The sequence below is a fragment of the Malaclemys terrapin genome, chromosome 2 (assembly GCF_027887155.1).
Source record: "Malaclemys terrapin pileata isolate rMalTer1 chromosome 2, rMalTer1.hap1, whole genome shotgun sequence".
NCBI lineage: Eukaryota > Metazoa > Chordata > Testudines > Emydidae > Malaclemys > Malaclemys terrapin.
In genome coordinates, this window is record NC_071506.1 from 204,005,830 (window position 1) to 204,021,831 (window position 16,002).

A 16,002-nucleotide genomic window follows, 5' to 3' on the forward strand; every position below is an offset into this window, starting at 1 on the left:
TTTATACCCCGCAAATATATCAATACGATAAGAAAATGCAATAGCTTTTATTTTTAAACATTATCTTTTTTGTACACGTGGAAAATAGAAGAGAAGTCAATATCATATTGTTATAAATAGCTATAAATGGGAGAATAACTAATTTTGTTATAACAGACAACTAGCAATAGAGCATCTGATATCACTTTACTTTCAGCAGTACTTACTGTCAAATTCCTAAACGGTGAGCAAAGTCTTTCTGCCTAAGGTTGAATTACTCCTTAATTAAAGGAGGCAATACAGAATTAATTTAGTGAAAAATAATGAGGATGTTAATTATATTCTGTAGAGCAATTTGGAGTCTCTGATGGTGTAGTAATACCTCAAGACAATAAAAAAATTGAATACACACGGACACAACCTGTGCCTTTGGTTTTTCAAACTGTGCATATTTTGGAGAACATTAGTCATCTTAACTGATCTTTCTGGATGCTGCTGGTTGATGTCAATATTAATTACACTATTTTTGGTTCATAAATGTATAAGACTTCAAATAAATGCTTATTCTTGGTTAAACAGATAATTATACATTTTAGAAGGTATGATCTTTACCACATGATCAAAACAGTTCTTTAAGAATAGTATATATTGGCTATGTTAGTAGTTGACACACCCCATCAAAAAAAAAAAAAATTAAACCCTATAAATAAGACACACTTCTTTATACCAAACAGACAAAATCTGTTTTCAAAATTGGAAAATGGAGCCACAACAATAATTCCCTTAACCCACCCAACAATACTGTTAATCTTTCTAGCTATACTCTTAGCCCAGCAGAAGAGTCTGTCCTATCTCAGGGCCTCTCCTTTTGTCCCTCCAGACCCACGAACATGATACAGTTCTGCGGTGACCTAGAATCCTACTTTCGACGTCTCCGACTCAAAGAATATTTCCAACATACCTCTGAACAGCATACTAACCCACAGAATCCTTCCTACCAGCACTACAAAAAAAAAAAGGATTCTGCGTGGACTCCTCCGGACGGTCGAAACAACAGACTGGACTTCTACATAGATTGCTTCCCTCAACGTGCAAAGGCTGAAATTGTAGAAAAGCAACATCACTTGCCCCATAACCTGGGCCATGCTGAACACAACGCCATCTACAGCCTCAGAAACAACTCTGACATCATAATCAAAAAGGCTGACAAAGGAGGTGCTGTCGTCATCATGAATAAATTGGAATATGACCAAGAGGCTGCTAGACCGCTCTATAATACCACATTCTACAGGCCATTATCCTCTGATCCCACTGAGGATTACCTAAAGAAACTACACCATCTGCTAAAAAAACTCCCTGACAAAGCACGGGAACAAATCTGTACAGACACATGCCTAGAACCTCGACCAGGGGTATTCTATTTGCTACCCAAGATCCATAAACCTGGAAATCCTGGATGCCCCATCATCTCAGGCATTGGCACCCTAACATCAGGATTGTCTGGCTATGTGGACTCTCTCCTCAGACCCTACGCTACCAGCACTCCCAGCTATCTATGAGACACCACTGACATCCTGAGGAAACTACAATCCATCGGAGATCTTCCAGAAAACACCATCCTGGCCACTATGGATGTAGAAGCCCTCTACACCAATATTCCACACAAAGATGGACTACAAGCTATCAGGAACAGTATCCCCGATAATGTCACAGCTAACCTGGTGGCTGAACATTGTAACTTTGTCCTCGCCCACAACTATTTCACATTTAGGGACAATATATACCTTCAAGTCAGCGGCACTGCTATGGGTACCCGCATGGCCCCACAGTATGCCAACATCTTTATGGCTGACTTAGAACAACGCTTCCTTAGCTCTCGTCCCCCAATGCCCCTAGTCTACTTGCGCTACATTGATGACATCTTCATCATCTGGACCCATGGAAAAGAAGCCCTTGAGGAATTCCACCATGATTTCAATAATTTGCATCCCACCATCAACCTCAGCTTAGATCAATCCACACAAGCGGTTCATTTCCTGGACACTACTGTGCTAATAAGTGATGGTCACATAAATACCACCCTATGCCGGAAATCTACTGACTGCTATGCTTACCTACATGCCTCCAGCTTCCATCCAGGACACACCACACAATCCATTGTCTACAGCCAAGCTCTAAGATACAACCGCATTTGCTCCAATCCCTTAGACAGATACAAGCATCTACAAGATCTCTATCAAGCATTCTTAAAACTACAATACCCACCTGCTGAAGTGAAAAAACAGATTGACAGAGCCAGACGAGTACCCAGAAGTCACCTCCTACAAGACAGGCCCAACAAAGAAAATAACAGAACACCACAAGCTGTCACCTTCAAGTCACCTTCAGCCCCCAACTAAAACCTCTCCAGCGCATCATCAAAGATCTACAACCTATCCTGAAAGATGATCCCTCACTCTCACAGATCTTGGGAGACAGACCTGTCCTCGCTTACAGACAACCCCCCAACCTGAAGATGTGTACTCACCACATCTCTGAACAAAAACACTGACCCAGGAACCTATCCTTGCAACAAAGCCCGATGCCAACTCTGTCCACAGATCTATTCAAGTGACATCATCATAGGACCTAATCACATCAGCCATGCCATCAGGGGCTCGTTCACCTGCACATCTACCAATGTGATATATGCCATCATGTACCAGCAATGCCCCTCTGCCATGTACATTGGCAAAACCGGACAGTCTCTACACAAAAGAATTAATGGACACAAATCTGACATCAGGAATCATGACATTCAAAAACCAGTAGGAGAACACTTTAACCTGTCTGGTCATTCAATGACAGACCTGCGGGTGGCAATTTTGCAACAGAAAAGCTTCAAAAACAGACTCCAAAGAGAAACTGCTGAACTTCAATTGATATGCAAACTAGATACAATCAACTTAGGCTTGAATAGAGACTGGGAATGGCTGAGCCATTACAAATATTGAATCTATCTCCCCATGTAAGTATTCTCACACTTACTATCAAACTGTCTGTACTGGGCTATCTTGATTATCACTTCAAAAGTTTTTTTTCCCCTTTTATTTAATTGGCCTCTCAGAGTTGGTAAGACAACTCCCACCTTTTCGTACTCTCTGTATGTGTATATATATCTCCTCAATATATGTTCCATTCTATGCATCCGAAGAAGTGGGCTGTAGCCCACGAAAGCTTACGCTCAAATAAATTTGTTAGTCTCTAAGGTGCCACAAGTACTCCTGTTAATTTTCTGTAGTTTCACCAGCATTATATAATTTTGGGAAGTGGGGTAGAAGATTAATGACCTTAAAATCAAAAAGGGATCCTACAAGATGTGGAAACATGGACAAATTACTAAAGATAACTACAAAAGAATAGCGCAAGCATGTAAGGATAAAATCAGAAAGGTTAAGGCTCAAAATGAACTATGCATAACAAGGGACATAAGGAAATAAGAAGAGTTTCTGTATATACATTAGCAGCAAGAGAAAGCCAAAGGAAAGTGTACGTCCACTCCTAAGCGGAGAAGGAGAGCTAACAATAGATGACACCAAGAAGGCTGAGTTGTTTAATGCCTATTTTGCTTCAATCTTCACTAAAAAGAGTAATGATGACCAGATACTCGACATAATTAATATTAACCACAAGGGGGAAGGAACACAAGCCAGAATAGGGGAAAACAGATTAAAGAATATTTAGATAAGTTAGATATATTCAATTTGGCAGACAAAATTCACCCCAGAGTACTTAAGGAACTAGCTGAAAGCAATCTTGGAAATATCTTTGAAATTACCTTCAAAAACTCATGAAAGATGGGTGAGGTCCCAATGGACTGGAGAAGGGCAAATATAGTACCTACCTTTAAAACAGGGAACAAACACAACCTGGGAAGTTATAGACAAATCAGCCTAACTTTAATACCTGGAAAGATACTGGAACAAATTATTGAGCAATCAATTTGTAAACACCTATAGGATAATACATTATAAGTAGTAGTCCACACAGATTTGCGAAGAACAAATCATGCCAAACCAACCTAATTTTCAATTTGACAGGGTTACTGGCCTAGTGGATGGGGGGGAGAGGGGGGAGTTGTAGATGTGAGACATCTTGATTTTACTAAGGCTTTCAACACAGTCTCACAGGACATTCTCATCAGCAAACGAGGTAAATGTGGTTTAGATGAAAATACTATAAGATGTGTGCTTAACTGGTTGAAAGCCCATACTCAAAACGTAGTTATCAATGGTTTGCTGTCAGACTGGTAGGAGTTTCTTCCAGGGTCCCACAGCTGTCTGTTGCTATTTGATATAGTCATTAGTGACTTGGAAAATATACTTATAAAATTTGTGGATGACACCAAACCGGGAGGGTTGCAAGCACACTGGAGGACAAGATTTGAATTCAAAATGACTTAAAAATTGGAGAACTGGTCTGAAATCAACAAGATGAAATTAAATAAAGATAAGTGAAGTATTTTGCAAACTTAACTTTCCTGCTTAAGTACTACAACATAAACAATGCATATGTGAAAAAATCCTTTAATGGTACTCTGCTTGAGATTGCTAACATGGTTTTTTGCTGCCAAGGTGCATAGCTCTTGAAGCATCATTAGGTTCATCGGTATAGCTTCGGGCTGTTGTTCATAAAAGCCTTTCCCTCTCATGTGAACCAGAACCTCTTCTATGGCTCCCACCTGAAGGAGGGATTGGACTTCTTGTTCCAACAGGTGCTCGTGAGAAGGGTCACTGAAGAGGGACTGAGAGAGGGGGCAGGAAGGAAGGATAGATAAAAATTGGATGGTATAACCCAGTTCTATCATCTTGAGGACCCAGCGGTCCAACGTGATCTGAGTCCAGGCATCCAAGAACTGGGAAAGGTGGTTGGAAAATAATGGGGTAGCTGGATCTGACGCAGGGGGAATAGCGGTGCCAACCTCAAGCATCTTGTCAAAACGAGTTTTTTGATGATCCCGAGTGTCCAGGTCCGGGTTGAGTGGAACCTGCCGAAGAAGATGAGGGAGGAGGTCTGCATCTAATTTTTCCCTATTTTTCCTCCTACGTTGGTCCTGCCTAGGAGGTGGACAGAAGTAGCAACTTGTCTGTTGTGGCTTGTACTGCTTTCTTGACCCTGCCGGCACAAAGTCCCAGGATTTCAAGGCTGCTTTTGAGTCCTTGAGGCCGTGCATACCGTCCATTTGCTCCAAAAAGAGCAATGTTCCCTCAAACAGGAGGTCCTGAATAGTTTGTTGCACCTTGTTAGGTAGCCCTGAGGACTGCAACCACGAACTTCTCCGCACTGTCACCGCAGTGGTCACTGATCTAGCCTGTACGGAGTCTTATGGGAGAAAGTCCTTGAATTTCATCATTTATTCCCAAATATTAAAATCATAACAACCCAGCAAGAGTCACTGTGCAGAGTTGAAGGCCACCCGTGGAAAATGCCTTCTATCTGAATAGGCCAGTTCCTTTGGTTCCTTTGACTTAGGCGTAGGAGCCGTCTGTCCCTGGCAGTCCCTCTCACTGGCGACCACAACATCCAGGGATCCTGGGGGAGGGTGAGAAAAAAGGAATTTGTACCCCTTGTCTGGTACAAAATACTTGCACTCTGTGTGCTTTGCTGTCTGAGGGAGAGAGGCAGGGGTTTGCCACAGTGCCTTGATTGGTTCCATGATGGCAACAGAAAGTTACATATAAAACAAAATCAGTATATGCTTTCTAGACATTAAACTTAACAGGCTAACTTTCTGCCTAAAGAAGTTTCTCTCACGTTAAAAGTCTTTTACAGTGCTTCCAAACAGGGAGGTTGGGATCTGGTTATCATGAATGTGATGACACTCCCTGATTACTTCCACAGGTGCAGGATAAAGAGGTGTCTTTTTGCCTTACCCTTACATTCCCCAAAGTCATTGTTTGTCCCCAGAGTTAAGACGACCCCACCCCCCCAACCCCCCACCATGGTTTATTCCCTGCTGTGCTGTCTCCAGGAGGACTTCATATCCTCATGTTGACTTTGTATGCTAACAGGGCTTGGCTTCCATTGTGTTGACATATGATGTTTAATTTACACATGAACCAAGACAGAAAGGTGAATATACATCCTTTGTTTTGCAAAAACCCCTTTGTCAACTCTGCCTTGGATACAGACTTTAAAACGTATTTTCAGTACATACATACAACTCCTTAAATATCATCCGTACATACATCTCACAACCATTATGAGGATCAGTATGACAAACTTTTATTAGAGACTTCACATGACATAATTTATGGATAAATACCATGAAAGCAGTGTGCTAGCTGTAGTGAATTTGTCAGGCCTGTTAGGAATTGCTGTTACAGAACTTTGAACGTTTTGACAGCTGGCACCAATGGGCCTCTGGATCACAAGTTTGGAATGCAACAATACAAAATGAAATTGTTGGAAATTTATTTTCAGAGGACCTCTCATACCGAGTCTATGCAACTTCAAGATGTGAACAATTTTTATAAGACAATAAAAATGTTGAAAAATTGAAAGTTCATATGCAGACATGAAATATTTTAAAATTTATTAATATAGCACACTGTGCAATGTGCTGTGTGCGTTGATATAACAGCCAGAGATTTTCTAACAGGTCTGTAGATGCAAGCTACACCACGTTCATTGCGAAGAATTAATTTTTCCCTCAAAGAAAATTCAAGCTTACTTGAAAAAAACTGAAGTCTAATTTCTTTAAACATAAATTCGTTTCTTTGATGCCACAAGAATAGCAGTGTTCTAGCACATGGACACATTTGAAGGATGCATAATATTTTGGGAACACTCCTTTTAACACAAGATAGAAAATACAAAGGATTGCAAACATTCTTCCACTTAAAATTAGGCAGGAAGTGATGATACATTGGTTAACCTATGCCTCTCTTCAATGTATGAAGGATGTAGTGTGAACTCAATTCTAGTGACAACACGACAAAGAATGGCAATTGCACCAAAGTATATATTGAAATGTTAGCATAAAGGAAGGACTATAATGAGAACTACAACCATGTTAAGCTACCTGCTGAGCTGTCTGTTTCAGGCCAGGTTTGGCTTCATACAAAAATGGAATGTCTTCAGATATTTCAGGACTGGATGTTGTCATGATAGGCAGTTTAAGTTTTATTTGAAATAAAGTTCAACTCAGGTGTGACAGATAGGCTCAATTCTTTAACCACATATTGTATTTTTGAGCATATACTGTAGCTAACTCCTGCCCACTTTGAGCCTGTCCAGAAGAGAGAACAACACTCCAGCAAGTCTAAGGCTGGCTGAATTAACATGAATAAAATCTCAGTTTGCTTGTTTTCTCTTTTCCTTCCCAGTCTGCCTGAACTATACGTAGCACAGAGCAACAACAAAACAGTTACAGGAGGTGTCTCGTTAAAATAACTTTTTGAAAGCCCAAACAGCCACTGGAATAATTGCATGAAGGACAGAATGCTATTCATATAGTGTGTGAAGGTAACGTGTGTGACAGGGAAAAGTTTTTAGTCTATTCAATATGCAGTTAACAGAGCAGACAAACAATATCTGCACCTATGTTAGATCCCCAAAAGTTTTTTTTTTTTTTTAAGAATCCTATATCAACCAAAGCTTTCCCAATATAGTCTCTGACTGCTTTATCTCGTAATAAGACCAGATTACTAATGCATAAATTGGCACTTAAATGTATAATGTTATACCATACTTTAAAATAGATTTCAGGAGCAAAGCTATGTATTTTGCTACATTCTCCATTAAGAATAATACGTAAGTTCAAGAACTGTCAAAAAATAAAATCAGATAAACTATTTATTTTGAATCATAGACTTACGTAAGAAAGAAGAGTCTATTTCATTTCACTAAGCCATACAAATCTAAGCATCACATTCAAATCGTAACTCTTAATGCACAAGTTAACTAGAATTACCTTAACAGAAGTTCTTTGGGTAACTTTTTGTTAATGGGGGCTTCATCACTGTTTGAGAAAACCTGAAAAAAGAAATGAAGTACATTATGAAAAAAACACTAGTTCATTAGGCCAAGAAGAAAATTCATGCATTGTCTCGTCTTTTTTTTTTTTAACTCAACAAATCCTGCAAGTTTAGGCAACAGAGCACTATACCTAGTATCTAATAGCCTCCCTTTGACACCCATAATTAAGGCTAAGATTTTGTCACGGTTATTTTTAGTAAAAGTCACGGACAGGTCACGGGCAATAAACAAAAATTCATGGAAGTCCATGACCTGTCCCTGACTTTTACTAAAAATAACTGTGACATAATGGGGATGGAAGGGGGTCCAGCACCCATGACTGCTGTGGCTCTGGGGAGTGGTGGAGTCCCCCCCTGCTGACAGCTCCAGCCCTGCCGCCTCAGGGCTGAAGCAGAAAACGTCACAGAGGTCTCTGGAAGTCACAGACTCCATGTCTTACATGACCTCTATTACATAACATTAGCTTTACCCATAACACACACACACACACTCCCCCGCTACTGGGTCTGAATAAGGCTGTGACATCATCTGATTCCATCATGGATTGTTATCCAGATCTCTGAGACCTAGCTAGATAATGCTGCCATCCCAATTTTGGCCCACACAGGCCAGGTTGCATTGCATGATCTACCCCTCTTATAAAAATGAAGAGGAGTATGATTTTTTTCTGTTCTTGCTTGCAATGTGTACTGGGGAAAACAGCAGACGTAAGTTTATTTAAACATCCATTCCATTTCCTGTGGCTCTGGAGAAAGACACTGTGGGTGTATACAACCTAAAATGTCACACGGAAGATTTCCAGTTCTGAGATGCTGCTGGAGTTATTATGAATTACTGTCCTTTCAGATATCAGACTGCACATTGATCACGATTCCAGTGGGCCAGCCCCTGCTTCCCAGGAAATGATGGACTCTAGATTTTATTCTCAAGGCTCAGAGCAACTCCTGCAGAGTTGACCATAAACTTATCCTCATCTTTGATTATTTCTAACCATCAGGTCATTGCTGTTGGGTGGCTATTTTCAGCTCCTTGCACTGAAACACTATAAACCTCAAATATCAGTGCCTTAGCTGGTTTATTGCTTCAGAAGCGTGGAGATTAAATTTACTTATGTCAGTGTCATTTTTTAGCCGCTAATGTGGTAAGTAGCCCATAACAGACAATCATGTACTAATTTGTACTACAGCAGCATTTAGAAGAACCAAACAAGACTGAGGCCCTATTAGGCTAGGTATCGTTCATACAGATAGTAAGAAACAATCCTTGCACCGAAGAACTTCATATAAATAGACAGACAGTCAAAGGGTGAGAGAAAGGAAGTATTATTCCTGTTTTACAGATGGGGAACTGAAGCACAGAGAAAACCTGTGGGTAGATCTGAGAACTGAACCCAGATCCCCTGATTTACAGTCTGGGACTTTAACTACACCACCACTTCATAATTCTATATGTGCAAAATTCTTCCAGAAGAACTGTAATACCAAAGGAGAATGAGGCTGAAAGAATGACACTTCTTGTTACGTAGGATAGCACTACCAATTTACATATACGTGCCACTGTTTTATTGTATGCAAACACTGACATTTATATACCCTTTACCTAATAATTCCCCACATGTCCATTAATATGGGCATACACTTGTTATGCGAATGCAGCATGGCATTTAAGTAAATAAGGCATCAGAATAGTAATATATATTTAAAGCAGCTACAACACATGCTCAGTACTTCAGCAATTTTTAATTCTCCATCACTTTCTGTATCAAAAAGCCATGTCATTATTAAAGACATAATACAAATTTGGAGAACTAAGAAATTCCTCTATTAGATCTTAAAAATCTAAAACTGCATTCAAATTACATTTCTGGCAACGCTGCAAGGAAAAAATACTTATGAGATGGATTTTTTTTTTTAATTTACAGCTGGACTGACAAATTGTATATCACATTTCAGCCCAATGTGATCTGATATCGCAAACACATTAATCTTCAGGAATCCTGGTTTATAATGGAAAAAATGTTCAACTTTTAGTATTGCACATAAGAAAGTTAATCTCCATGAGTTAACTACACATGAAGTATCCACTTATCTAGTACATCTGTTAATGAAAAGTAAGTCATACCTCAGTCATTCTGCTGCAAAGTTTTCTTTACATCATATGTACTAGGTATTCTTGTGTGCCTCAGTTGCAATTTGTCCTGATATTTCGCTCCGCCGGCAGCACTCGGCTTTTTTTTTTTTTTTGCTCCGGCGGGGGGCCCCCCCCCATGTGTCCCGATATTTTCTTCCTGTAATCTGGTCACCCTAAATATGCTGCTCAAACAGTTTCACTTTTGTTTCTACTGCCTGTTCCTCCCTTCTCACATTTATCTCCAGACTTCTTCGCTTTGTCCAGATCTATTCCGCCCCCAACAATCTTCTATTCATTGAACTTTTTGAAACTTTGCACTTTTTAGAGAGAGGTAAGGGATTCACTCTGTGTACACAAATTTGCAGAGGGACAATAGATTTGAGATTTGTTATTTCTCACCTGTATATATTATTTATTTATTTAAAAACATTTTTGTTGTTAACAAGCATGTTATCCCTGGAGACATAAATCCACAGTTTGAGAACTGCAAAACTAAGCATCTCTGATGGCATCTTCTAGACTGAGCAGTGAATCCCATTGGGTAGATAGAAGCATTAACCTAAATAATCTATACAGAAGCCCCTGGAACCCCATAAAATTGGGTCCCTAATCCATGAACTATTGGAACTCAGTTACAAAACTTTTCTTAAACATTACATGAATATATTGTCTCATACTATAGAATTAGAATTTATAATCCCTATTCCACAATGAGATATCTTTGAGCTGTAATGTATCTTAATTAAAACTGTCTTTAGATAAGTTTTTTCCTCCAAAAGTATTTTATCAAAAAATCCGATTTAAATTTAAAAAAATCTGATTTTTTTCATTTTTAATTTTTTAAATCATCGATTTTTATCCACCCTGCACTGCCACTGATCCTGACACCACAAACTACAAGAGTAATTTTGCACGTAGTTTTGGCTTTCTTTCAAAAACTGTATTTTAAAGAAAACTAGTGCTCTAAGTCAGTGGTTCCCAAACTGGGGTTCGCAAAATGTTACAGGGGATTCTCAGGGAAAAATTCCCTAATGGCGGACAGAGCTGTCCCTAGAGACCTGGACTTCCAAGAACTAAGCAGATCAAAGCAAGCACATTTATTACACTGAGGAGATTTAAGCTTCAAGACTCCTTATAAGAAATGGAAAGGGAGGTGGATATTTTTTGCTGTTTTTAAAATTAAATAGGTAGCTAGTATTGTTTTTAAAATTATTACGAGGAACAAGTTTAAGCTTTGTTGTAAGGGTTGTTAAAGTTTGGGAACCACTGCTCTGAGTACTTGAGGCCTGTAGGCCAACATTTTCATACCTGGGTATAGTTTCCATTTTTAATATTTTAACCGATTATTTTTGACTTGGAACAGATGCAATCATGCATGTATACTGTATTTGTTTATTTCAGTAAGAAAATAGCTGCTTTGACTTAATTGATTTTATTAGGTTTGCCGGACATGTTTACAGAGGCAATATCCTTTTTTTTTTTTCGTGCTTTCACATCAGAAAGTTAAATTCTAGTTAAAGAATTTTACCTCACTTGTCCCATGACTACACCTGTAGTACATATTAGTTGGGGTAGGATTACTGGTCAATGGATGAGCAAGGGAGCGTAAATTGACTTTTGGATATCGGGAACTTGAGGTTTTAAAAAGATTTTTTGCTTATAAAGTGAACAGATTTTATCTTGGTGTCCTTGAGATGTAAATGTGGAGTCCTGCATAATACCATTTTTGTAGATTTTTAAATATATTTTTCAGAGTAAAAGAGCACTTTAAGTGTCTATTTTCATTCAGCTACATATTCTTAATCCACAAAAACAATACTATATGATATGACGTTTGCAACTGAGGCACACAAGAATACCTAGTACATATTATGTAAAGAAAACTTTGCAACAGAATGACTGAGGTATGACTTACTTTTTGCACGTATAGAATTATGAATTAATCATGATTTAAATCACTAGGCAGGAAGGCTCAATTTAATAATGGATTTCTACATAAAAGTGCATTCTTGTTGGTTGTTATAACCTTAATACATATTCTTCACAGGTAGAGGAACTTCATTAAAATATTCCCAAACTGGGTCTCTTTTATGGCCTACTGCCATTATAGGTTTTCCCTTCCGGTGAGAGAATGGTTTGGTAGATCTCAAATCAATGAAGGCTATACTCAGAAAGACCTCAAGACTTCTGGAATATGCTTAAGGTGACCAGACGTCCCAATATTTAGGTGTTTGTCCCAGTGGAGCAAAATATCGGGACAAATTGCGTCCCGACCAAAGATAATGGAGACAAATAACTTGTCATTTTTAGTGGAATGGGTACCACAGCTCTAAGTTAAACATTATGGAGGACAGTATATAAGAGAGCCAGCAAGTGCATGTGTATTCATCATATGTCAAAGGAAGGTGCACAGGTAAAAATAAGGACCTGAACATCAGCCTATTGTTTTCACACACTGAAATTTACACAAGAAATGGAAGTTGGCTGCAGCTGAAAACCTCCAAGGCACTGTCTACTTCTACAACCAACACAAAAGACAAAAATATTAATTCCTGAATCATAGTTCTAGCAACCAAACAAAGCATCATGCACACTTTCTTATTCATTTATAAAAATCTCCCAAACCCTACAAACACATTCCCTGCCAGACTCATTAGTTTGGTCTTGGGCAAACAGTACTTATTTGGGGAAGGGGAGCCTGCCACTAAATTGCTGGTTAAACTCTTAACGAAGGGAATTCCAGCTTCAAAACAAGTTTGACAGGTCTAGTCTTACCCTTAGGCCATGTCTACACTACAAAGTTAAGTCAACTGCACGTAAGTCAACATCAAGCCTCCGATTTAAGCAAGTCGATCTTGCATATCCACACTACTCATTGTGTCCGCGAAGTGCATCCTCACTACCAGGGTTTGCATCGAAGCATGGAGCACTGCACTGTGGGTAGCTATCCCACAGTGCACATAGCCAAGTGGAATTTTGGGTTGGGCTTGCAATGCCTTATGGGACCAAAACATAGGCATAGGGGGTTATGAGAACAAGGCGTTAGCCTCCCATGATGCACTTACCTACCTCCCTCCCTCCCTGAAATCAACGGCAAACAAACCAAGCTTTTCACGCCTTTTTCTGTAAGCCTGGATTACGCACGCAGATGCCATAGCACAAAAAGCATGGACCCCGTTCAGGGTTGTACGCTGTTGTGAGCATTACAAACACTTCACATCTTATCCTGCAATATTTACACAGCCGATACAGGAGCCGCCGCACGGAACAATGTGATGCCACGCAAGCAGCCCTGCTGGAAGACATAGAGCAGAGCAATTCGCAGTTGCTGGTGACAGTTGCGCATCACCTTGACATGGTTGAGTGCCATTTCTGGGCCCAGGAAACAAGCACTGACTGGTGGGACCGCATCATTATGCGGCTATGGGATGACAAGCAGTGGCTGCAGAACTTTCGAAAGCATAAGGCCACTTTCCAGAAACTATGTGAAGAGCTTTCCCCAGGCCTGAAGTGCAGCAATACTAAAATGAGAGCTGCTCTGACAGTGGAGAAGCGAGTGGTGATAGCTCTGTGGAACCTTGCAACACCAGACTGCTACCGCTCAGTGGGGCATCAATTTGGAGTGGGTAAATCTACCGTGGGATCTGTTTGATCCAACTTTTCAAGGCCATCAACAGACTTCTGTAAAGAGGGTAGTGACTCTGGGCAACAAGCAGGACATAGTGGATGGTTTTGTCGCGATAGGGTTCCCTAACTGCGATGGGGCGATGGATGGAATGCATCCCTATCTTGGCACCAGACCACCTTGCCAAAGAATATATAAACCAAAAGGAGTATTTTTCAATGGTGTTGCAAGCGCAGGTGGATCACAGGGGCATTTCACCAACACCAGTGTTGGATGGTTGGGAAAAGTGCACGATGCGTGCATTTTTAGGAACACAGGTCTGTTCAGAAAGCTGCAAGCAGGGACTCTCTTTTTCAGACTGCAAAATAACCATTAGTGATGTTCAAATGCCAATCATGATCCTCAGAAACCCAGCCTAACCCTTGCTCTGATGGTTTATGAAACTATATACAGGCAGCCTGGACAGCAGAAGAGACCAGTTTAACCATAGGTCAAGCAAGTGCAGAACAGTGGTGGAATGTGCCCCTTTGGACGTTTAAAAGGTCGCTGGCGTTGTTTGCTTTCTAGGCTAGACTTCAGTGAAAGCAATATCCTGATTGTTATTGCTGCCTGCTGTGTGCTCCATAATATCTATGAAGCAAAGGGAGAAAAGTTTCCGCCAGATAGGGGCGTTGAGGCAGATTGCCTGGCAGCCATTTTTGAGCAGCCAGACACCAGGGCAATAAGAGCACACTGAGGGGCCCTGCATCTCCGTGAGGCTTTGAAAAGCAGTTTCAGCAATGAGCCAGAGTAATATGATACTTATCTGTGTTGTTCCTTACCAAACTGTCCCCTCCATTGCATTTTCTCCTCTGTAAACTCCATCCCTGCCAACCACCGTGTGTACAATGAATAAACAGCCTTTTCTTCTCAATCCATTAGGTTTTTTTATGCACACAAACACACAGAGACAGCAAAGAAGAGTAAGATAACCTGGGGCAAAAGGGCTGATAACACTGAGGGAGGGGGAGGACAAGGAAAGCTTGCTTACAGATGCACTGCAATAACAAAGGTGTGGGAATGGGCGCCTTCTGGTCCTTGTACCCTCCCCTGGTATTGAGTGCAAGGGATACCAAACTTCCCCCCACCTCATAGAACCTTTGGGGGAGGAGGATGTAGAACTGGGCGATGATGGCAGCAGGTCCAGCATAGGCTGCAGAAGGACTCTAGCATCCAGCAGCTGCCTTTCTTGAACTTCAACCAGGCGCCTCAACATGTCTGATTGCTCCTTCATAATCCGCAGAATCTCTTCCTGCATGGCACACACTTGTTCCCTGCATGCTGTCCTGTCCATGTCCAGGTTATCAGACAGTGTAATCCTCCATGCTCCGAGCTCCATCTTGTCACTCTCGAAGGCGCACATTAACTCACTGAACACGTCCTCCCGAGTCTTCTTTTTCCGCCTTCTAATCTCGGAAAGTCTCTGTCCCGTAAATGGAGGATGCATCAACCAACAAGGTTTCAGCTGCAAGGAATGCAAAGCACAAGGGTAGCATTGACAGTGCATACATTGTTTCTGGTGCACAGTTAATTTTTTTAATAAAACCCCCCTCAGTACACTTCTCTGCAAGCCACAATGTAATCACAACCGCTCGCTATTGCAAGAGTCAGTTTGCTGCTCTAGCCATGATGAGTAAGGCCATGAGGCATGGGCGACAGGTCTTCTGCTGCTGCTTTTGTGAAGACATCCTTGGGCTCACAGGTTGGAACTTGAGAAAAGCCCCCTTTTCCCTGGATGGTGCTTGAGGACAGACACCCGTGTAAAGCCCCCCAAATTGTTTTTCACAAAAGCGGCACTGGGTTGGGGGTGGGGGGAGGGAGACAAACAGGAAGCCGCTACCATCACCCTTTTTTTTTTTTATCTCAATGCTGCTTGCAATATATGGTGATCCCTTCCAACCACAACCACGGCATATTTGGGAAAGCGTGGTTTTATGACCCAGATTTCACCAAACAGGGGGCTGTTTACTTGTTGAATTGTTTGCCGTTTAAGTGCTAGCACTGAAGACTTCCCCCGTTTCCCCTAGGTAACTCTATGCGATATCACTCTCCTGGTGGTAACAGAGGCGGCAAAGGAGCAGATGTTGCAAGCGTCTGGGTACAAACCTGGTCCTTATGCTGGAATAATGTATGCTGCAATGATGCCAGCAGAGTTAATACTGGAGTGGGACGGGAAAGTGTCCTACCATGGTGGACGAAATAAGGCAGCC

At 40.9% G+C, this 16,002-nt stretch overlaps 1 protein-coding gene across 4 annotated transcripts in view; it reads right to left on the reverse strand.

Moving 5' to 3' along the window:
• FBXL2 (F-box and leucine rich repeat protein 2) overlaps positions 1–16,002 on the reverse strand; it is a 136,744-nt gene that overhangs the window by 98,670 nt on the left and 22,072 nt on the right. For all 4 annotated transcript variants that reach the window (XR_008443945.1, XR_008443944.1, XM_054019502.1 and 1 more), the window contains exon 2: positions 7,934–7,995. Coding sequence is in view for 2 of the 4 variants with exons in the window: in XM_054019502.1 (XP_053875477.1) it covers positions 7,934–7,995 (62 nt within the window). In the remaining 2 variants the exon portion in view is untranslated. The remainder of the gene's footprint in view (positions 1–7,933; positions 7,996–16,002) is intronic.